The sequence below is a fragment of the Dermacentor silvarum genome, chromosome 1 (assembly GCF_013339745.2).
Source record: "Dermacentor silvarum isolate Dsil-2018 chromosome 1, BIME_Dsil_1.4, whole genome shotgun sequence".
Taxonomy (NCBI): domain Eukaryota; kingdom Metazoa; phylum Arthropoda; class Arachnida; order Ixodida; family Ixodidae; genus Dermacentor; species Dermacentor silvarum.
This window is the reverse complement of record NC_051154.1, coordinates 352,096,712-352,120,626: the sequence shown is the minus strand read 5'-3', so window position 1 is coordinate 352,120,626 and position 23,915 is coordinate 352,096,712. Positions and strand designations below refer to the sequence as shown.

General features: G+C 46.7%; 1 protein-coding gene across 1 annotated transcript in view; it reads left to right on the top strand.

The window, feature by feature from the left end:
• The window catches only part of LOC125942364 (uncharacterized), a 63,340-nt gene extending 40,508 nt beyond the window's left edge, over positions 1–22,832 (top strand). The window contains exon 2 of the mRNA XM_049660521.1: positions 22,489–22,832. Coding sequence (XP_049516478.1) covers positions 22,489–22,794 — 306 coding nt within the window. The 3' untranslated portion in view covers positions 22,795–22,832. The remainder of the gene's footprint in view (positions 1–22,488) is intronic.
• Positions 22,833–23,915: the final 1,083 nt, after the last annotated feature.

Below are 23,915 nucleotides of genomic sequence, written 5' to 3'. Positions count from 1 at the left end.
CTTTTATTGTGGAGGCATGGCGCGCGTATGGTTATGAGGAGCACGTCACCATGTGGACATTTAAGCAGAAGCTTCGCGACCTGTATGGGAAACCTGTTGCATGGCGGCGCACCGCACAGAAGGAACTCGCGTCCCGCGCCCAGATTTTGACAGAAGCGTACGTATCGTATACATTCAGGACGTTCTATCCCTCTGCCGAAAAGTAGACAAAGATATGCCAGAAGCGGACAAAGTGGGCCATATCCTCAGAGGCATTACCGACGTCGCCTTCAATCTTCTTCTCTGCAAGAACATCTCGACGGTTGAGCTAGGCCATAATTACGGAGTGTCGGCGCGAGATTCGAACAAGTCAAAAGCCGACGTATAGTTCAACGCTTCGCTCGACTCCCTAACACCACTGCGACTTCTTGGTGGATATACCGACTTTCAAACCACCTTAAATTACTGAGAACTTGAACCGAATGTATGCAGCTAACTGGAGGCCACGGCACCACCCACCGATCTTCGCATACGCGTGACAGCACCCTGGCTTCGATTTCACTTATTCAGGCCGTCGTGCTCCAGCAGGGTGAGCATGGACGTCCGGTCAGTGAACTATTCGACCAACGTGAGCCACAGCCATGTCTCTCCAATCGTTGCTGCCACTACGCAATCCCGGAACTTTCCGCCTCGTTATCGGAATCAGGATGAATGGCGCCGGTCCGATCGACGACCTGCCTATTTGTTTTTTTCGGTGTTCGACCCGTCCTGAAGAGCCAGCACTGACCCCACCCTACCAGGCTTATCTATAGCCGTTCGCCGTCACCTCAACACCGCCAGTCCCGATCACCTCCGTCTCGCCGCTCTCCATCACCTTTCTCCCGCTCCACCTCTAGAAACTAGACGATGCAGCGACCAGAGGTCACGCTGCATTGCTTTCACGGACTGAAGACCCTCTGCCGCCCATTACTTGCCGTCGCAATCTTCTTAACGTCCTCGTCGACGGCGTAACCGTTAAAACCCTTATATATGCAGGCGCACAAGTGTCAGTCATGAATTTGGATCTTCGTTGCCGTCTGAAGAAGGTGTTAACCCCTGCTGAGCCCTTGTCGTGCATGTTGCGGACAGTAGGGCTACGACCGTCCTTGATATGTGTTCCGCTCGCCTCACCATTGCTGATCATCAGATGTCCGTCCTGTTTACTGTGCTCGAGTGCTGTCCTCCAGCGCTGTCCTCGCAACCTTATTCTCGGCATCGACTTCCTCGCAGCGCACTCTGCCCTAATCGACTGCTGAACGGGCGTATTGCGCTTCGAACTGCCACAGGACCCTGACGACATCCCTGCCCGGCCGACCCGCCTCTGCTCCACCGACTTCGTTCGCCTGCCGCCTGAAGCTGCCACCTTTCTCTGTCGTCTCTTCCGCCGCATCCTGACGGTGATTACATTGCATACCGATTATTGATATCTTTATGATGCGTAGCGTTGCTCTGCCGAATACAGTCATCCACGTCACCACCAGTCGGGCCTACCTGCCCATTCTTGACATTGAATCGTGTCAAGTCCTTCCGCAAGGCACGTCACTGGCTCGTTTGGCTCCGCTGGACGACTGCGCCGTATCTGCCCTGACGACTGAGCATCCTTTTCAGGTTTCCGAGTCCGCCTCATCGCCATGCCCACCTGTGCGCCGCTTCGCATGCGTGATCGCTCCTGATCTTCAACCTGCCTACGCCGACGCTCTTCATCGCGTCCTCGCTGCATGGAACGACGTATTTGACTTAGGCAATCCCCCATTGGGTCAAGCACACGCTGTGAGCCACCGTATTGACACCGGCGATGCATCTCCTATTCACAGGCGACCTTATTGGGTGCCAGCTTCTGAGCGTCGCATCATCCAAAGAGAGGTGGACAAGATGCTTGTGAAAAATATTATAAAGCCTTCATAAACTCCCTGGTCTTCACCCGTTGTTTTGGTCAGGAAGAAAGATAACATCTGGAGGTTTTACGTAGATATTACCGTAATATAAACCGGATTACGAAGAATGACGCATGTCGATCCCCTTCCTCGAATGACGGCGCACTGGACTGTCTCCATGGCGCCAGTTATTTCTTTTCCATCTACCTCCAATATGGGTACTGTCAAATTTCTGTGGACAAAAAGGACCGTGAGAAGACAGCCTTTATTACTATAGCAAGATTATAGCAGTTCAAAGTGATGCCACTTAAATGGGCTTTGCAATGTCCCTGCTACCTTTGAACGCATGATGGACTCCCTTCTTCGAGGCTTCAAATGGTCCACTTGCTTGTGTTATCTCGACGACATGATCTTTTCTCATCCACTTTCGAAAGCCACCTTCAGCACCTTTCGGTTGTCCTTAATTTTTGCTCTTCACCGCCGTGTTGGCCTTCAGTTAAACTCTTCCAAATGCACCTTCGTTCGCCGTCAGATAAAAAATACTCGGACACCTTGTCCGATGATGCTGCTGGTGCGCAGTCTGATCCAAACAAAGTTCGCGCTGTGCATGAATTCCCAGTGCCCCCTTCTTCCAGTGACGTGCGCCGCTACATAGGACTGTGTTCCTACTTCCGCCCCCTTAGAAAGAACGTCGTGCAATAAATGAGACGTCCCGCCACCCACAACTAAGTGGCTTGGAAACATAGTACGAATCTAATTTCCCGCGTCTCAAACTGACAAAAGAAGTTATTGAGCCACCGCAAATGATCAACGCCGCTACTCCAAAAGAGCCGAAAGCGCACTCATGCATCATGCGTCCGCATTGAATCGACCTCTAGTACCACTTGGAAGCAGTCAGCAGGAAAACTACCAGCATATGACACGCGCTTTGTTCACGACACTACGCTCACACGTCGCTAAGATGCCTGCGAGTTCAACGAAGAATATACTGGAAGCAGTGCTGGCTCTTGAGTCAGTAATACTCTACTCTATACTTGCACATACGCTTAGTAGCATAATGCCAATTTTTCGCCCGCCTGGTCCATTCCGTCATACAAAAGTGCCCTTAATAATGGAGTGAAACTGTGCCGGTATTCTGCAGCGTCTGTGCGAACTTACCTTTCCGTCGAGACATCCCTATATCAATTCTAGCCCTCTCAGAGGCCGGTCTCCCAAATGGAAGGACGATCTCAGGGTACATAGGCCACGGAAATCCGAGTAAACCGTCATTTGCAAATGGAAGTGCCATGATATACATCAGGCGAGAAATACCTCATGTCACCTTACCAGTGCAAGTCGCCGCTGTGCAAGTGTGCCTAGGAAACGAAAAACTCAGTGTGGTGTTGGTGTACATAAGTCGACGAAGCTAGGTCTCAATGAAGGCGTTTATGAAGGACCTTTGCATTCGTTGCCCCCCTCCTAGAACGCTCGGTGGCGATTTTAACACGCATCATTCGCTTTGGGGAGATAAGATTATAAATTTTCGAGATAAGGAACTTATAGCAGCCGCGGATGCTGCTGACTTGTGTGGCGAACGATGGCAAACCGACTTTCTTCAGGCCACCAGATCCATGGAGTGCCATAGACCTCGTGTTACAGTCTACAGACCTTTCGGTATCATCGACAATGGCCCCGGACAAGATGGCCAGAGACCATTTCCCGATCTTCAGCAACATCACCGGATTGCAGACTGTTGGTCGACAATAGAGATATAGAATATCTCGGTTGTCGCAAGGGATTGTGGGGTACGGCGTATTCTGCTACAACTTACGGTTCGAGACCACTATGCCGCCGTCACTTCATGCCCATGCTTCACGCGCTTTGTTTTTATGGCGATAGCAATTATATGGACACTTCAACCAGATTTCTGCCGTCGGCGTCGCCGTCGTCGTCGCCTTGGGGTTCCGTATAGATTCCAAGGGCGATAAAATCGTCGCCGCGCGCCGTATGCGCGAGTGAAAGCGCGCGGAGGACGCGCGCTATCACGGAGAGCCAACGCACGGCGGAAAGGAAGCGCGACCGTCGTGCGAACGACCGTGGGAGTATGGGGGGGGGGAGGCGGGGCGACGCTGTGCTACGGCACCAAATGCGTATCTTGCAACCGAGCGCAAGGGCAACTGGCAACGCAATCTCCCACGCGAAAGCAAAACAGCGGGAAGGCAGCGCGGGAGCAGCTTCTACTCTGCCAACAAATACACTTGCAATGGCTGTGGTGGCGGTCGCCCACACCGTCTCTTATCTCCACACGGCTCTGACCTTTGTATGCGCTGTGAATTCGCCGCTCAGTTTCCGTTGAAGCAATAGACCGCACGATTCTTCGCCCGCTGCAGCGCCTGCGCTTGCTGCCAGCGTTTTGACAGTCGTTGTTTGCGGTCATTCAGTGTGATCTATTCATGTTTGCTTGTGCGCGATGACACCACGCTTGTCAATTCAGTTAGAAAGCGAATGTGTCCAAGTTTATGCAGCCGATAAAACTACTATCCCTACTCCGAATAGCTATCTACCAATTTGCTATCGCAATTGATGCTTCGCCTTTCGGGCGAAACTGCGACATTTAACCCCACGAAACCCAAACACCATTCCACATCAAAGGCAATTAAAACAGCGTGTTCACATTTATTTCTGGCCATGAAGATAAGTTATTGGTACAAGGAAAACAATGAAATGTTATTGAGTAAACATTAATTAGTACGGTAATTACTTAATTTGTAATTCATTTGTTGTATTATCACGACTGTAAACTTCCTACAGCACATCAAAAACCATAGTACGGGCTCTAGTTTAGGTCATTAGCATATAAATTTGAATTTTTAGGCATCAAATTCAGCGTATCAAAAATGATACGTTGGGCGTTGTGGGGTTAATTAAAATGAATTACTTCCACCGTGACACAGCTCGCCCCTGCATGTTAGTCGGCTCAGCGTAACCCTTTCTTTCCTTGCTCCATATACCGTGGGTAGCGTGCACATTCCTTGGGCAATTCGTATAGCGATGAAAATTAGTGCTAAACAGGCGGCAACCTTTTCTTAAATAACCGTTTCCAATATACGTATATTGCTCTGTAAGCGGCGCATACCTATTCAATCAATCAGTCAATCAATCAATAAGTCTTTTTTTATATACTGCGGCACTATGGTGAAAAACCACGATGCAAGCACCGCTGGGCAGTTCCAAAACGTAGGTGTGAGCTATCGCTCCTTCGTACTTATGTTGGCGCCCTTAGACTCGTGTATTTTTAGGTGGCAGGCATTTCATGCCCTATAACGTGTTTGTGTCGCGTCAAAACGTTTATCTAGCGAAAACGTTCGTCGAGCGCAAATAAACGTTCGTTAACTTAAGAATAAGTAGATTTTAATAGCTGGTAAGTCAACCTAATAAGTGGCTGTTCGCAACGCTTCCCATAACAAACGGTGCAGTCGATCTCTTCGTCCGCTGTTTTGTCTGCAGCGGTGCCCAGCGCGCGCCATGTCGTCGGCTGCTGTGCCTTCGCAGTCCCCCGTTTTTTTCTCAAAAGACGCATGTCGTGTATAACTGCAGAGGGAAAGCACTGATTTAAGTATCTGAAAAGTGCACGAATTATTTTGATGTTAGCTCTCTTTCCTCTTTCGTGCAGCCTCAGTTGCCTTTTCGTTGTGCCGGAATGAAGACGGCACATAATCAATGTGCTGAGGATCCTTGCTTGGTGCACCTGTGTGTATTTAACTGATTGTTAAAAAGGGGGTATTTGTACAAGAAAGTTAGTAGACGAAGTTATTCGCCAAAACACTTGCCTGTGACGAAATGATCTTCACATATTCTGGCTCCTACGTTCGGTACCCACAGCTCGCCGTTCACGGCCGCTCGTTTGACGGCAACTGCCCATTTACGTTTGTGCGCTTCATTTCATGGAAAGCGAAACATTTTTTTTTTCCTTTCACGGAAGAGTTCGCGCACCCTAATGCCGAGCAGCCAACCATAATCATGTTGCTGAAGCGTGTTTTCTTTGCGAACAGCGGGAAATCGCACTGTAGAAACTGCTGACAAGGCTGAACGGAGCAACAGAAGCGTTAACCCTCGAACCGGAAGTCGCTAGCTGACGACATCGTCATTTTGCTATGCACCTATTCTGTACTGTGATACGCTGGGACACATACAAAGAAGCGTCGGACGAATCCCCAGGCGTGCTGTTCGCAGACATGTTGTGGAGCAAGAGAGTGGCTGTTTCACTGTTGAAATTGCCAGATCATTTCCCTACTGCTGGCTTGAAACTAAAGAACCTCTGCGCAGCGCGTAGGAGAGCGAAGCGGTAACTAATGAATAAAAAATGGAAATCCTCAGCGAATGCTGAACATAACAGGATAAACGCTGTCATTCATGGCTACACAACAAGATTAAGAAGAGCTCAATGGGCTGCTCTCTTTGAGAGCTATAGCTTATCGGCGTTTACTCCCATGACAAGGATATGGGGAGTAATTAATAGCTCTTCCGGAAAGATTTCTCAGAGATCGATGTGTAACGGTTAAGCTCGGAAATACAATGAGCGAAAAGCGACGCATTTCCCTTGGTGTCCCACAAGGAAGTGTCCTTGTCATGGCCAGCCTTTCAGACTCGCTGAAAGTAGGGTGGACGACAGTAAAAATGTCCATCTACGCATGCAGATGACATGTGCATTTAAATCTCAGGGTACCAACACAACAACACAAACGTTTAGCCCGAATAACCGAGGGTGCAACGAAAGACTTGAACGAGCCCTGATATCCTGCTTGGTCTCCTACTACGTTTAAACCTTTGAATATTTTGCATTTTTGCTTGGGACAAACGATATGAAATATTTTTTGCGTGCAAAAGTTAGTACATATATGTGAGTGCCCGATTGTGCACGTCTTTTACTGTGAATAAAACTGTCTGATGTACTGATGTAGCTCCCTGAAACCGTTGGTGTGGCGTGCATTTGTGCATCATGATAGTTTAACCTTAGAATATTGAAATCGCAATGTTTGGCTCTAAAAGCTTGTTGCGATATACAGTTACTGTAACTCATATTACATTTCTGTAACGCATGCATATTGTAGAAATGCTAGTGCATTATTGTGGATATAAATACTTCCAGGAAGGTATATCCTTTACAAATTGAGCGGGGTGTAACTGTGACTTTTTAGGAATCATAAGATAACAGAAATGCATTTTTAAAGCGAAGCTTTCTTTGTCTCACTGATTCGTCCGTGAGCTCTGAAAACGCACTGCAGGAAATCCAACTTACACAATGAAACTATCTGTACATCTGCGCACAGAATCGTAGAACACTACATTTTTGCATTCGCAGTTGTACCGATAAGAACAATGGGAACTGCAACGCCACGCTCCCCAGACGAACTGTATATATCTGCATTGCATTACGCGCGTCACGCAATGCATTCCCGGCCGCGTCACCATGGGTAGGCCGCGGGTGCAGCACACGGCAGAAGAGGCTGCCGTACGCGAACGTATTATAAGCGCGAACGCGATCGTGCCCGCAAGGCCGATCCCGTGTATCGGCAACGGCATGCCGTCCGTGAAAGTGTGTGCACGTAATCAACTGCTACATGATATAAAATAAAGGATATGCAACTTAACGAAATGTGTATTCATTCAACTTCAACGTGCAAAAAATACAATCCTAAATAAACAATCAAATCGCATATATGCATCACATCGGGTCGCTCAGCATTTCTTGGGTTTGTTGCATGGTCAGTGGCTTTGGACTTTACGATTCAGTTTGCATGGGCGAAAGCTTCGCGTTCAACCATCTTTCTTTAAGAAAATAACTTTGATTTTTTGTCTTTCTAATTGTGTAATTATGAAACAATCATGTGTGCTAATATAACAGTTTGGACCTCAATCGTGGTCTGAATCGTATACTGCATTGAGTATAATTTTATAGTTGTCCAACCAAGATTCTGTAATCTGACATTGTTTGATCTTACAAAGCAGTTTCTTGCAAGATGATGTGTATTGTATTACAATTGTGAATTATCTTCAATTCTTTCATTCACGTGAGTATTTAGAATACTTTCATTCGAATTTTTTAATATATCGGGCTGTGTGCTGCTGAATAGCAATCTCTTTTTGTGAATAATAATGATATATTTAGTAATAGAGAATAGTAGTGGGTATGAATCAAAGAGTTTTGTAGCACAATTGATGGCCGCTTAATGTGGATAGCTGGACTAGCGGGGCTACAGTTTGTGGGGCGCTGTAGTGGTTAACATTTAGACAAAGGCACTCGTCAAATGCACATTGCCCATCACGAGCCACCGGCTTTTACTATCAAAATGCATGCATGGAGATGCGAACATTACTGAAATTGGAAACCGCAGTTCTAGAAATTTTATCCTCACTAATCTGTTTCATATGTAGTTGCAAGAAAGGTATACATCTTCTCACACTGTGCACTTTCAGCTCATCCGAGAGCAAATATGCGAGATTGTTGTTTATTCGCTTTACTGAACACATGTTATTCAGAATAACTGTCGCAAGGCTCCATAAATACCATTCTTTACACAGTACGTCCAGCTTTGTAATATACTTAGCTGCTGATTGACTCCCACATGAAATGTGTGCCATTTGTTTTCTGACAAATTCATCTTCCACTGTTTGGATTTAAATGTGATGTTTCATGTTAGGTACAGTAAATTTTGCAACAAAACTCTAAATACCGTAACTTATAATAGGTGTGTGCATTTTCACAATGGTATTTCCATATAAATCCAAATTATATTTCAAGGAATGTGGCGTTTATTGAAAGTATACACTTATCTAGGCTAAGTGCTAGTAATACAAGTAACATTTCAGTTCTAGCAATGTTAATTTTAGCATAAGTATTCACCATGCCTGCTAATAATGTTCAGGGTTGCCTCTTCACGCACAATAGCTCACGAGTGTCGTTTACAGAATTTGAGCTGTTAAGTATTTGAAATATATTCATTAGCCGTTATCCAGAGTTTCTCACTGACAGTTTAATGGCAGGCTCAAGAAAGGCGACCTGAAATACACTGACCTTGCACATTGTACATGTGCTATAGCGATTAAGGCTTTGTAACTGCCTGATACGACAAACACTGATTCAAACAACAATTTGGGAACCCACACAGCTTGAATTTGGTGCTATAGCACTCCTGCCAAGTGCCATAAGCTTTCTTTGCTTTGGATTTTGAAATTTAACGATGGGCGTCAAATGATCCGTATGTAATGTCATAATTTCACTTCATAAAACACCCTTCTAGCTATTCTCAATTTAGGGCGAAAGCTGTGTAGATGTTTCAAACATGAAGTTGGTATTAGCCCTCCACGGCTTCCAAAGCCTTCACTGAACATCCGGTTGCTACGAGGAAATTATTTGGAAATGTGGGCCGATGCCGGAGACGGTGCAGTATCACACAGCGTCTCAAAGCACGAGCTGTCACGATGAAAGAACACGAGACTGGCTCGTGACGCATGTGCAAGACGTTTCAAAGAACTAGCCGGGTTTGGCAGGCGACGAGTATGCGTGAAACAAAAACGCAATAATGGCCTAATTAGAGCTTTGGGTTGCTGTGCTAGAAGGCAGAGGTTAGGTTCCATTGTCGGTCATGCGTTTCGTTTTACTACAGAGGTCTGAAGTGTGGCAACGCAAAAAAAACTCTACCTAACGCAATGTAATGCAAAGAATGCTTCGCATTAAAATGTTATTTGTGTGTGTGTGCGTGTGTGCGTGCGTGCGTGCGCGCGCGCGCGGGGACGCGGGGTTCCACAAGGACTCGCTCCACACGTTTAACGAGATTTCAAAGCACTATCAGCGGACTCGTTCGAGCCCGATTGTCCGGATTGCGGCGATCCCTTCTGCACTTTAGAACACATGCTCTGGCGGTGTCCCTCGTTACGGGACCACAATAATCTCACCACGGAAGAAGAGTGGGTGGAGGCGCTCAAGAGCTCCGACCTCACCGCTCAGCTACGGGCTGTCCAGAGGGCCCACGACGCCCACACGGCCCGCGGTGGCTCCTCCCCTGTAAGGGGTTCTCGGAGTCGCTCCTCAGGACCTAAAATAAAGTTCACTGCCTGCTTGCCTGCTTGGCAAACAAAGGACGATTTGCACGGTTGTTAAAAGGCAAGCGCAGGCAAGTTGTGTAAATCCTGCCGCATTCTGTAAGGTCAAACAGGTTGATAATAGATGTGGGCGATTATCAACTTTTTCTAATACGAATAGTAAGTATGGAATATCGAATAGTGAAACGCCCACACAGATATATGCAACAGAAATAATTATTTCGGTATAATCAGGCATCAGGCGTGCATTTCCTAGGTCAAAAAAGACAGCTAACTATAAGGAGCATAGTATCAGTTTTTTAACAAAAGATCACTCACTATTAAAAATGAAATTGCGCGAATAACCTCCTCTCAATAAATTTCAACCTGGCTCTAAAAGGAATGGCTGCTGTATGACTAGCTTTAAAAGATGCTCTAGAAAATGGTTGCCGACACCTGCCGTGGTGGCGTAGCTGCCTTGCGCGGCTCAGTCCGAAAGCCTGGGATCAAATCCTGGCCACGGCGGCCGCATTTCGATGGAGGCGAAATGCAAGAACATATGTGCACCATGCATCTGGCGCACGTTTCAAGTACCCCAAGTGGTGGGGCTCTTACTAATACGGCGTGCCCAATAATTATATCCTGGTTCTGACACGAAAACCCCCAGAATTTAACTTTTTGTAATGGTTGGTGAAAAAAAAAAAAAAAGCTGCTGAAGGACTTGTGTGCCGTAGACACATGGAAAACGGCCCATTGCAAGGGAAACATCATAGGATGTAGCGTAGAAGACAAAACTGCTGCGCCTATAGACTACCAAGAACACTAAATGACAGACAAGCAAAAATCACATGTCATGTAGGGTTCCGCTCCGAAAACGAAGATATAGCCTGCGATACCCATTTTGTTTCGGCGTTGCTTCGAAAACTTCTGTCGATGCCGATCGATCACTTCTAATAATCTGCAATACTTCGTTTAACAGGCGGAGAACAGTAACCAGACTGCGAAATATTTGGTGAGCTTCTACTACTAGAAAATGCCGAATAGTTCCTCTTCAAATACGAATAGTTCCGGATTCGATTCGAATTCGAAACTATGAATATTCACCCACTCCTTGTTAATACGCATTTATCGTGCAAAACGAAGGTCGTGTATGCCTTTCCACTTTCTTGTGGTCAAGCGTGCATAGGCCAGTCAGACCGATGCACTAAGTAATTATGCGCATGTGTCCACGCCATTTCCGTGTTTTCAATCACTCGCCATCCGCCGTGGTGGCCTTTCGGCTATGGCATTGGCTATGGATCAAATTCCGGCTGCGGCGGCTGCATTTCGATGAGGGCAAAATGCAAAGACGCCCGTGCATCGTGCATTGGGTGAACGGGAACCCTAAGTGGTCAAAATTAATGCGGAGTACCTCACTACGACGTGCCTTATAACCAGATCGTGGTTCTGGCACGCACACAAAAAAATAAGAAATTTAAAATTGCTCGTCATTGTTCGCTGACACTTGTATACTGTTTAAATACAGAGATCATACCGCGAGGTAAATAGTCGAAGTCGCTCACATCGCACGCAAAGGAGCCAGCCAGCCTCCGATATCACTCGCAGAGGCAACAGGTATACCTTGATAGCTGGCTATGGGGGAGGGTGCAGGTGGTGACACGTGCGTTCGCATTTGTAAATGATCTTGATTTGATATTGTGTGTACATGCAGCATATTATATATAGCTTGTTGTGTATGAATAAAACTTAGTTGCGAGTCAGCGCTTGCACCATGACCTTCTTCGTCTTTGTGTGGGGTCTGTTTGTGCTGTTGTTACAAAATGCAAGATATAGATAACGTGGCCTAGCTACGTGTCTTCACAGTCAACCACGTGGGTAGAGTGCGTCTAATTTTTAATACTTTTTGTCGTACTGAAAGGGACGCCGCCGCATCTCTGTGAAGTGATCGCGCTCTGGAACTCGTAGTATATCCCGCATGTTAGAAACATCCGTCATAGCCATGCGTAACGATCTGTAAGTGGCGCGACATTTCCTCCCTTGTTATACACGATTCGTGTTTTTAGTTCAACAAGACTGAAGTCTTTCCCGAAAAAGAGACACCGGAATACCACCGAAATGATCCTGCGTCTGGGCGCCAACCAGGCGTTGTGTGGCTTGATCGAGCAGCTTCGCGACGTCGATACGATATCGAACGTCCACGAATTGGACATCACCAATTGCATTCTTGCCGACCCAGATGATTTGCATGGACAAATCGGCAGATGCGAGGGACTCCGTTCCTTGCGGTGCGTCGCCTGCAAGCTCAGAGCGAGTGACCTGCTGAGGCTGATGTTAGAACGGCTTCCATATCTTGCGCAAGTCGAGTTCTCGCTCGTGGCTGGTACAGGCGTGGATACTGAGATCAGGAACGTGCGTCAGGTTGCGTCACGGATGCCGGGCATCCTGGCTTTCAACCTGCGCCTCATGTACGTCGAAGTCGGCGGCTACCAGAACTTCAAGCTGCTCTCGGAGATCCTGGGTTTCTGCCCGAACCTAACCGCGCTGCATGTGCACTTCGTTCGCGGCTCCTTCTGGAACGCGCTTCTGGAATGCCACGGCATACTCAAAGAGCGCGCCTTTTTGGAATCATTCACGTTCACCTCCGAGCTGCCGGCCGCCATTCAACGTGAGCCTGCCTCGCCGTTGGAGTTCACGAGCTGCGCAGCTGTCTGCGCCAATGTTAGCCACCAGAGGAGGCTCAACTCGTGGAGCTGTGCGCGACTCTGTGACCTGGCACTTGACTGCAATGAAGGCCGTACCCTGCCGTTGCAGCTTGTCGTGGTTGCTGTTCACATCGCTGAATTCACGGCGGAATGGATCCGTGTGGCCGGCCACAGACACGTCTGGACCTGCGTCCGCCAGCTTTGTCTTCTGCTATTCCCGGCAGAGCATTCTTGCACCGTCTATCCGTTGGCAGGCGCCACTTATCTCCATAGTCTGCGCGAATTCTTCTCCACGGCAATGAGGCACCTCGTCGAGCTTAACGTAAGCTCGTTCCACTTCGGCCCTGACTTCGACTTGACGGAATTGCTACAAGAAGGGACGCTGAAGTTCCTGGAGGCACTCTCGGCGCCTCCTTGCGGCCTTTGCCACCCAACAGCGCTACGTCGGCTGGCGCATTATTGCCCCCACCTCGAAGACCTGGACGTGCGCTTTGACAGGCAGGGGAGCTTTGTACAGTGCATCGTCTGTGAGTGCGAGTTCCGCCTTGAGCCCGAAGACATGGTCGAACAACACACCGGCGCCCCTTTGTTTCGCAATGGGCTGGCCAGGCTGACTTTCAGTGACGTGCCGGAGCTCGTCTCCCTGCGGTTCCTCGAGCGCTGCCAAATGGTGACACTGCGACTGTCCAACTGCCCCGGTCCCTCGCACCCGGACTACGTGCGTTTAGGCCCGCTGCTCGCTAACAGCAGCACACTGAGCTGCCTCGTGCTTCGTCACGACGCTTTGCCGTTCGGCGACGCGTCTCTGGTGGTGAGTCTGTTTCCGCTAGGCTATCGATGCCGCGACAGCACGTCATGCGGGTCTACGTGTCGAAGTCATTGGGAGTGATCTTTTCTGGCTTAATTGTGTTTCATTTTAAACTGCGCTGAGTGACACTAATCACAGTAAATGAGACACATACCACACAGGACGAGAGAGCGCAAGCTACCATCTGCTTATTGCCGATGAAATGTTCCCCCGTTTCCCTTATATTTGCTGCAAATTGAGCACATGCAGATACCGAGGCTAACCAGACACCGAAAGACGTGAATAGCTTGGCAGTGCATGGAAGTACACGTTGACAAAAACAGCGATGAATGATTAACTATCACTAGGTGTTTGATTTTTTGTTTAAGTGATGTTTCCTGCCAGGATTATATCGGGTGCCGTGAGCAAAATAGAAGGTGCGCTTACGCATGTGTCAGCTTCCTTCCTTAGAGCCCCTAAAATTTCCCTAGTAGTCTTTTTCATTAGAGCTGGCGACAACACCACTTCTTTCGAAATTTGGTAGGCAGGAACATGTATTGCAGTGCGCAGCGACGTTGCTATAGACGCAACCAGCTGTTCGCACGCTTATTTTTCTTTTAATATTTCATTGCGGCATCGCCCTGTTTGTCTGGTGTACGCTTTGCCGCATGAAAGTGGGATTCTATATGCTACGCCTTTCGAACATTGCACGAACCTTTCCCTCTGCTTGACGTCGCAGCTGTACTCGTATAGTCATCTTTTTTGTTTATCTTTTTGCACATGCCTTCGAGCTTTTGCGGGGCAGAGAAAGCACCTTTATGTTATGTCTGCTCGCAATTTTTCCAAATTTGTGCTGCATCAATGGAACGTTAAAATAGCATGATTACACGAGCCAACAGCTGCATGGTTGTGTTTAGCAATCTCTCTGTGCACTGCAAAATGTGTTCCTTGCGCGCCAAATTTCGAGAGAACTGCTGTTGTCGCCAGCTCTAAAAAATAATGATTAAAAAAAAACTACCAGGGAAATTTTAGAGGCTCTGAAGCGCACTTTCTTTCTATTTTGCTCACGACACCCGATATAGAGCTGGTAAGAAACGTCACTTAAAAAAAAAAGGCCTAGCGATAGTTTGACCCATTGCATCTGTTATTTTGTCAACGCGTACTTCCACTTCCAAGCTATTCACATCTTTTTTGTTGTCTTGTTAGCCTTGGCATCTGTACACATGCTCAATTGACTACAGCCCATATAAGGGCAACGGTTCATTGACAATAGACCAATTGCTAATTTGCGCTCTCTCGCCCTGTGTGCACGGTGTGTCTGTTTGTGTCATTTACCGTGATTAGTGTCACTCAGCGCAGTTTAAAATGAACACCAGCTAGCCCAGCTCATCGCCTTAGTTATTTCTGTTTGCCACTGTTGCGCATCGTGTATACAATCGCGCGCGATACCAAGGTTAAAGCAAGGTTCATTACATTGTTCGCTAAGGCGACGTCACAATGCGTGCTCGAACCAATTGCCAGTGACATCCAACCCTATATATGTGCGATCGCAGCGTGGCTACATCTCTCGAGAAAAACATCAGTTTATGAAAATTCTACACCTGTTGCGTCACTCGTGAAATTATTTCAAGTGCAGGCAATGACAAAGGAAGACAAAAATCATGTCGCGCGTTATTTACTTGCATCCCAGAGTAACAACGGATGTGAAACAATGAAACCGCGTCAGCTTTCGGCAGCTTGTTCGTGGTGGTGCCACCAAGTCGGGCTGAAATGGTATCACTGTATTTGACAGTACAATGTTGTCAGAGGGCCCTTATGTATAACTTATATACTAATTCATACAACATGTATGAGAGCTAATTCGTAAGGTTTGATCAGTAGTTTTGTTTCTTTTATTATGAGTAGATATGTTCAGTACCACCCGCCGTGGTTGCGTAGCGGCTATGGTGTTGGGCTGCTAAGCCCGAGGTCGCGGGATGCGAAAACACCCGTGTACTTAGATTTAGGTGCATGTTAAAGAACCCCAGGTGATCGAAATTATACCGGAGTCCCCCACTACGGCATGCCGCATAATCGGATCGTGGTGTTGGCACGTAAAAACCCATAATTAATATATATATATATATATATATATATATATATATATATATATATATATATATATATATGTGTGTGTGTTCAGTACCATGTAGTTCAGTGCAAGTGACCTGCGTGCTTAGCTAGTGAAGATTAGTGCACGGTTTTGGCGAATTATTTCAATAACTGCAGCTTCTTTCATGACTCAGAATTAACAGATGTGGGTTGGCTCTACAGACACATAGACATTGTACGTGACTCGACATCTGGGTGAAACGAAGGATCTGTATGCATGCGAAACAAACTTGGGCTCACCGGTGAAACAGTTGTCATTGGAATAATGGCTATGAATACCTACAGGTCATACGTTCCATTAGTCCCGCAATGTGACGCGATGTTGTGGCAAACAATTTCATTCAAGCCTCCTTTCGCGAATTGCTCAATGGTGCAATACATTGCTTCTTTGGTGCGATTCTTTCGTACTGTTTGTTGCAATTGTATGCATTTTAACTGAGGGGAGCTGTTTAAGCCGGGCGTTATGTCTCTGCTGAAACCAAAAAAGTGGGCCGATCCTGGCGGTAGTGCAGAAAGGGTCCAAGCGCAATGGCACATAGCCCTGTGAACTAGCGAAGCTGGGCCTGGCGAAGTCTAGCTAAGCATGGTTGGGACTACTTAAGCTTACTCAGTCATCGATAACCAATCGATGCTAACCAATAGCTAATCCAGAAAATTCTGGAAAATGCTGGGGATGACTTGGTAGTGCTTAGCCCAGCCCAAATACGTGGCCACTACCTTGCGATAGCCAATCAATAGCTAATCGATAATCGACAAATAATCAATAGATTCCGGGAAATGCTGGGGATGACTTGGTAGTGCTTAGCCAAGCCCACAAGCCAGGACTAGCTAGGTGATCATCAGCTCCGCTGTCTCTTTAGCATCGCACGCACCGTCTCTTTCCACCATTTTTTACACCGTCTTTATCCAGTGCTCCCCGTACGGTGTGGTGCGTTTTAATGAGCATTATGTATCACTGTCTTGATCACCTGCAAATGAGGTCGGCTAAATGTAAGTGGCAGGAGCGTCCCGCTTCATTCCCTTGTGTCTGCCGCCTCGGAAAACAAATGTTTCGATAGTGCATTCATAGCCGTGCGCCAGCCGTTGGTAAAATGCGCACTGCATGGATTCCTCGAGCATGTTTTCGGGCCCATGTATTGTGGGATGTGGCAGTTGCTATTAATGGCTGTGAACCGGGCCTGCCTTTGCAGATAACAAGCTGCGCAGAAAACGTTTATTAAGGCGAAAGCCTTATATGTCTCCGTTTCAAGGCCGTTTCAAACCGCGTCGTCGACACGAAATGGTCCTCTTGTGATAAGAGGCGATAATGCGCACAAAACCGCGATTGAGCGTGGAAGCATGATCAAGCAAGTGAACCGAAGTGATAATGGGTATACAGAGAGGTGAATTAAGAGTGAACTCATGGTGAAATAAAGGGGTTTAGTTAGGTGATACGAGTCAAACGAAAGGTAATGATGAGATAGACTGAGCTAAGGTAATGAAAAGTAAATGAAAGTGAATTAAGACTGAATGAATGTTAATCAAGTGTTGATAGGGTGAATCAAGAGTGATGAAAATTGGAAATTTGGAGTAACAGATCAAACCAAGTGTGATAGTCAATGAAGGTGAACCAAGCAGTGATAGGGTGAATCAAAAACAAATCCAGTGTGAATTAAGAGTGAATCAACGGGTTATGGAGTGGGGGAGTGACTTGCAAAAAATATGTGAGATTTGAGAGTCCAAGTGAGAGTGACTCAGCAAAAAAAGTGATGAGTCAAGGTTCGAGTTTGGTGAATCATAGGAAGGGTGACTTGCAAAAAAAAAAACATGACTCACAAAAATGACTAAACTGTGGTTTCAGAGTGATGATGACTCGGCAAGTGTCGAGTCACGGTCTGAGTTTGGTGAAACAAGGATGACTTGAGAAAATGGCTGAAAAATGTGTAAAACAAATGCGGATAAAGAAAATAAAGGAAATGTCAAAAGAAATTTCACAAATCGTAAAAAGAAAGCTGTATGGAGAGTTTTTCATGTTTCTCTACAATTTTCTCATTGACAATTTTCATCTAGCTAATTATAATATTTGAGCAGTTCATTATTTAGAATAATTATGCAATTAGGCGAAATGCAAAAAATAATCTTAGTATCTCCAAGCGAGGGCAAAAAAACATTACCTTGGTTCTATCCAGCTACGTGGCATTTGCACATATTTAAAGTTTGGCCCACTAAGCTTCAACAAAGTCACTCCCTCACCAGAACAGGGATTGGATTCCCTGGTGCAGTATTCGGTCACTACCTCCCTCATGACTCCTACAATTAACCAATAGCCCTCAGTGATCTGGTGAGGCTTACACGGTGCTGACTAACCACCATGTACTCTGCTACAGAGGTCTTCCAGATAACAAAGAATTCGGGGTAGGATTTCTAGTCCATAAGGACATAGCGGGCAACATTGATTCTACAGCATTAATGAGAGGGTAGCAGTCGTGGTAATAAAACTGAATAGGAGGTATAGAATGAAGATAGTACAAGCCTACGCCCCAACCTCCAGTCACGATGATGAAGAAATAGAAAAGTTTTATGAAGGTATTGAATTAGCGATGAGAAAGGGTGAAAACTCAGTATACTGTAGTCATGGGCGAAATCAATGAAAAAGTGGGGGAAAAGCAGGCTGGCGAGCAAGCAATTGGCAACTACGGCATGGATTCTAGGACCACAAGAGGTATTGGTAGAATCCGCGGAAAGGAATAGGCTCCGAATAATGAATACTTTCTTCAGGAAGCGCAGCAACAGGAAGTGGACCTGGAAAAGTCCTAATATAGAAACAAGGAATGAAATAGATTTCATACTCTCTGCCAATCCCAACATAGTGCAGGATGTGGAAGTGTTAGGTAGGGTAAAGTGCAGTGACTATAGGTTGGTGAGGTCTAGGATTTCTCTCAATTTGAAGAGAGAAAGAATAAAATTAGTCACGAAGAAACAGGCCAACCTAGACGCAGTCAGGGTAAAAGCAGACCAATCCAGGCTGGTGCTCGCAAACAAATATGCAGCTTTAGAGCAGGAAGATGAAGACAACATAGATAGTAATTAATGAAACCGTGACTAGGTTGATCTCAGAAGCAGCAATTGAAGTGGGAGGTAAGGCACCAAGGCAACCAGTAGGTAAGCTCTCACAGGTAACAAAGGACCTAATAAAGAAACGACAAAGCATGAAAGTATCGAACTCTAGGGATCAGATAGAATTCGCTGAACTATTTGAACTGATCAACAAGAAGAAAGTAAGGGATATCCGAAATTATAACGTGGAAAAGATTGAGGAAGCAGTAAAATATGTACGCAGCATGAAATCAGTGAGAAGAAAACTTGGCATAGGACAAGGCAAAATGTATGCACTGAAAGATAAACAGGGTAATATCATCAGCAATTTCGATGACATAGTAAAAGCAGCGGGAAAATTCTATACTGACCTGTACAGTGCCCAGAGCAGCCAAGCTACTTTCATTCGACGTAGTGATGAACAGGATACAGAGGCTCCTTCTATAACTAGCGACGAAGTTAGAAGGGCTTTGAAAGACATGACCAGGGGAAAAGCTGCTGGAGAAGATGGAATAACAGTCGATTTAATCAAAGATGGAGAAGATATCATGCTTGAAAAGCTCGCGGCCCTTTATACGCAATGCCTCACGAGTTCAAGTGTACCAGAAAGCTGGAAGAACGCCAACATTATACTCATCCATAAGAAGGGAGACGTTAAAGAATTGAAGAATTATAGACCAACTAGCTTGCTTTCAGTATTGTATAAAATATTCACCAAGGTAATTTCAAATAGAATCAGGGCAACACTTGACTTCAGCCAACCACAAGAGAGCAGGCTGGCTTCAGGAAGGGATATTCTACGATGGATCATATCCACGTCATCAATCAGGTACTAGAGAAATCTGCGGAGTACAATCGACCTCTCTATATGGCTTTCATAGATTATGAAAAAGCTTTTGATTCAGTAGAGATACCAGCAGTCATAGAGGCATTGCGTAATCAAGGAGTACAGGAGGCATATCTGAATATCTTGGCAAATATCTACAAAGATTGCACATCAAATTTGGTTCTCCACAAGAAAAGTAGAAAGATGCCTATCATGAAAGGGGTCAGGTCAAGCAAGGAGACACAATCTCTCCAATGCTATTCACTGCATGCTTAGAAGAAGTATTCATGGTCTTAGACTGGGAAGGCTTAGGAGTGAGGATCAACGGCGAATATCTCGGCAACATTCGGTTTGCAGATGACATTTTCCTATTCAGCAACAACGGGGACGAATTACAGCAAATGATTGAGGACCTTAACCGAGAAAGTGTAAGAGTGGGGTTGAAGATTAATATGCAGAAGATAAAGATAATGTTCAATAACCTGGCAAGAGAACAGGAACTCAGGATCGCCAGTCAGCCTCTAGACTCTAAAGGAGTACATTTATCTAGGTCAATTACTCACAGGGGACCCTGATCATGAGGAAGAAATTCACAGAAGAATAAAATTGAGTTGGATTGAATACTGCAGGCATTACCAAATCCTGACTGGGAGCGTATACCACTGTCGTTGAAAAGAAAAGTGTACAATCATTGTATTCTACCGGTGTTAAGATAAGGGGCAGAAACTTGGAGGTTAACAAAGAAGCTCGAGAACAAGATAAGGACCGCACAAAGAGCGATGGAACCATGGAGGAAGGAAACCCCAGGAGAGGCCCTGGCCAGCACGAACGTATTGGAGAAGGTGTGGCGGAAGTCACGTGCTGTTTTTCGCAAAGGAGCACTGGGACGGGTACCCCAAATGTCAACGTTGCCATGGCAACCGAGCTCCTGAAGCTTTCGCTGCTGCTCTCGGTCTCTGAAAAGTGAGATAAGATTTTTCCACCGGTGTCTTTCCCGCAGCACCTTTTGTTCGCGAGAAAAGCTGACTTTGGAGTGTGGTGTGTAAGCTTGAAAGTTGTGTTTTACGTCTGAGTGTGAGTGTCGGCCAGCAACAGATACTCAAGCAATCACGACGCGGGTCTTCGTTGTCTTCTTCAACATGCCACGGAAAAACACAGGAGCGCGTCTGTTTCCCTAAAACTGCTACAGAAGTTTTGTATGCTTTGTTTTGACGCGCGTCAGGAGCACACACTTCCGGCGGCTCGTAACAATGCAAGTTCAAAGTTCGCGCCCATCTGCTCCGGGGAGCTGCAGAACCCCTGATTGGAGGCGCAAATAGAGGTGGCACACCAACATGGCTGCACTTCCGGCTTCAAAAAAGTGACGTCAGGGCCTCTCCTGTTTTGTTTCCTTCCTCCATGGATGGAACGAAAAATGTTTGGCCTAACGTTTTAGAGACAGGAAGAGAGCGGCGTGGATCGGAGAACAAACGGGGATAGCCGATATTCTAGTTGACATTAAGCGGGAAAAATGGAGCTGGGTAGGCCATGTAATGCGTAGGATGGATAACCGGTGACCATTAGAGTTACAGAATGGATACCAAGAGAAGGGAAGCGCAGTCGAGGACGGCAGAAAACTAGGTGGGGTGATGAAGTTAGGAAATTTGCAGGCGCAAGTTGGAATCAGCTACCGCAAGACAGGGGTAATTGGAGACACAGGGAGAGGCCTTCGTCCTGCAGTGGACATAAATATTGGCTGATGATGATGAAAGTTTGACTCAAGTTACATGGGACACGCTATATTCTATATGTGTAGAGTGTGGAAACACTTGCATTGGGATAAACGCTGGATAGGGGTTTCCTACAAGAGTTTATTCTCCCACTCGCTAGGCTGTGATCTGGCGCCGCTGTCGGTATGGAAAGCTAGAGCGTCCGGTGCCTACAGGCCAGGATCTTTTAGTGTCGCACCTGCGTTTAGAGCAAGAACACCTAACCTCGACCCCGCCACCATCTGTCGGCACGGCCCGCACAGGGGCTCCGGGTTTGTGACAAAACCGCTGACAACAATGCCATGAGGGCCCATGACAAGTGAACACTGGCGGCAAGCATGCGATAAGGACAGGCTGAGTGCCACCGCGGCCGTTCGTTCCACCAGTTCCCACAGCCCCTGGAAAGGATCGCTGCGACAACAAGCGCTCCAGATATTGGTCTATCAAGAAACAGCGAAATTGCTCCACAGCCGTACTACAAGCAAGAACGACATCGCGGATAGTTGGTTCCATGTGATTGTAAGGGCGATAAGTGACTTTTAGGGGCGAAGCTCCTTAGGGTGTGGGTCTGTCCGTCCTCTGTAGTATGTAGTAGTAGTCGTCGTCGTCGTAGTAGGTAGCCACGTCTACTTTTATGAAAAAAAAAAATTCCGAAAGTTGTGTCCGTAGCGCGGAATCGGACCAGGGACCCCTCGCTTCCGAACGCGCGGCGCTAACCACTACGCCACGAAGCGCACATGTACACACGCACCACGATGACAATAAATACCCAACATTAATGAAAGACTGCGCGTTTCTAACGCGTTTGTGCTAGCGCGTTACGGCCCGTGTAAGAAGCTGGTGTAAGACGCTGTGGCCTCTCCCCCTTACTAGAGAGTACTGCACGTTTCTAACGCGTTTGTGCTAGCGTCCCCTTAAGCGGGAGATGGTGCAATTATAATGAAGGGCGCTGTTATAAAATAGGAATGACGTCACATATGGCGCGTGTCATTGGTGGAAGTCAATCGTTCGATTTAGTGCGGCGAGACTGGGCGAATTACACGGAAGATTCACGGTTTACCGATGATTCCCTCCGGAGCTTCGCCCACTCATCATCATTCACCCCGTGGATATGCGGTGTTTTTTTTTTTTTTTTTTTTTTTTAGAAAAGCCTGTGCGACATTTTACTTGGGGAATTTTCCAGACATTCGAGCGGCGCCCTGTCCTGACGCACTCAAACGATCACGTTCGTATTGTTTCATTCCAGGCTAACTTGTCCAGCATCCCGAGCCTGCAGTACCTGCACCTTTTATCGGCGACGTCCGTTTCTGGAAACGAGGCCTCGATGTCCGTGTGTGCGCTCAGGGCCAGCCTTCCGCGCCTGCTATGCCTGCATATCCACTACCGGGACGCAAGCGACGGCACCGAGCAGCGTGTCACGTGGATACGGGAATGGTTCGTTGGAGGCAGCAGCGGCACGATCCAAGACAGTCCCTGCTTCCTGTATTGCTCGACAGCTACGTTCATAGGGCTCGCCAAGCCGGTGAATCGTCACTTCCAGCCGATCCTGTAGCTGAAGGCTATATAGGAGAGGTAATAAAACGGCCCTGATGACAGGCCCTACTAAGGGGAGGTTGTCATTTGCTAGTTCATTCATGTGTTATCGAAGTGCACGATATATGCATATATCTTAAGTATATATATTTCATCGTTAATTATCTCCATGTGGTTGGTGTTTTTCTGGCTGAACACTTATATGTACATTGTACCAAGCATGTTGTCGCGTATATATATATATATATATATATATATATATATATATATATGTTTTATTTTTTCCTCGTGCCCTTCCTGCCTATTTATGCGACAACAGGCTAAAAGAATCACCGCCCAAGCACTCCGTACAGATGGTTAACCAGCGAAGCTAAAACACGCGGCCCCGGTGTTCATGACAGGGTTAATCCCGACGGTTCATTAAAGTATTTCTCAATTATTGGTTACGTCTTTGTGTTTCTTAATGAGGTTACACACAGTTTCGGCTGCGACGGAGAAACGACGTCACTGACGGTATGCCCGCAGTCCGCCGTTGTCGCTTTGCCGCTTGCAATTCTTCAAAATTAAATTGCTTCAAAATTAAATCTGTCCGTCACGTAAGACAATGAATGGCTCATACCCCCTTAAGCAATGGCTCATCCCCCCACAAACGCGGCCTCCCCATTACGACGACAGAAGTTCTACGCTGGAATCATGAGCGGCAACGCAGCCAGCTGTGGAAAAAGACGACGACGAACGTGGGAGCAGTGGCACGAGCGCATGCCGAGCACGAGCGCAACCCGAGGGGCGCCAACGAGCCAGCTGCGGAAGACGACGACACCGCCCAATCCAATTCGTTTTCTGTGGACAGGCGACTAACAGACGCTTTTTCGTTTCGCCTAGTCATATAAAGCTTCGCTGTAAAAGCCGGCGACTATAGAATAACTTTCTGTGGGCCTAGTTGGCGCATGCTTGATAAACTTTTTTAAAGCGCATACAAGAGACAAGGCACAAAAGGAAGATCAAACACAGGTCAGGCGCCTGTCCTGTGTTTGACCTTTCTTTTGTGCCTTCTCTTGTTTGCGCTTTAAAAAAGTTTAACCGGCGACTATAGCTGCCTACACTTCCGATTTCATCAAATGAATAAATTAATCGAGGAAA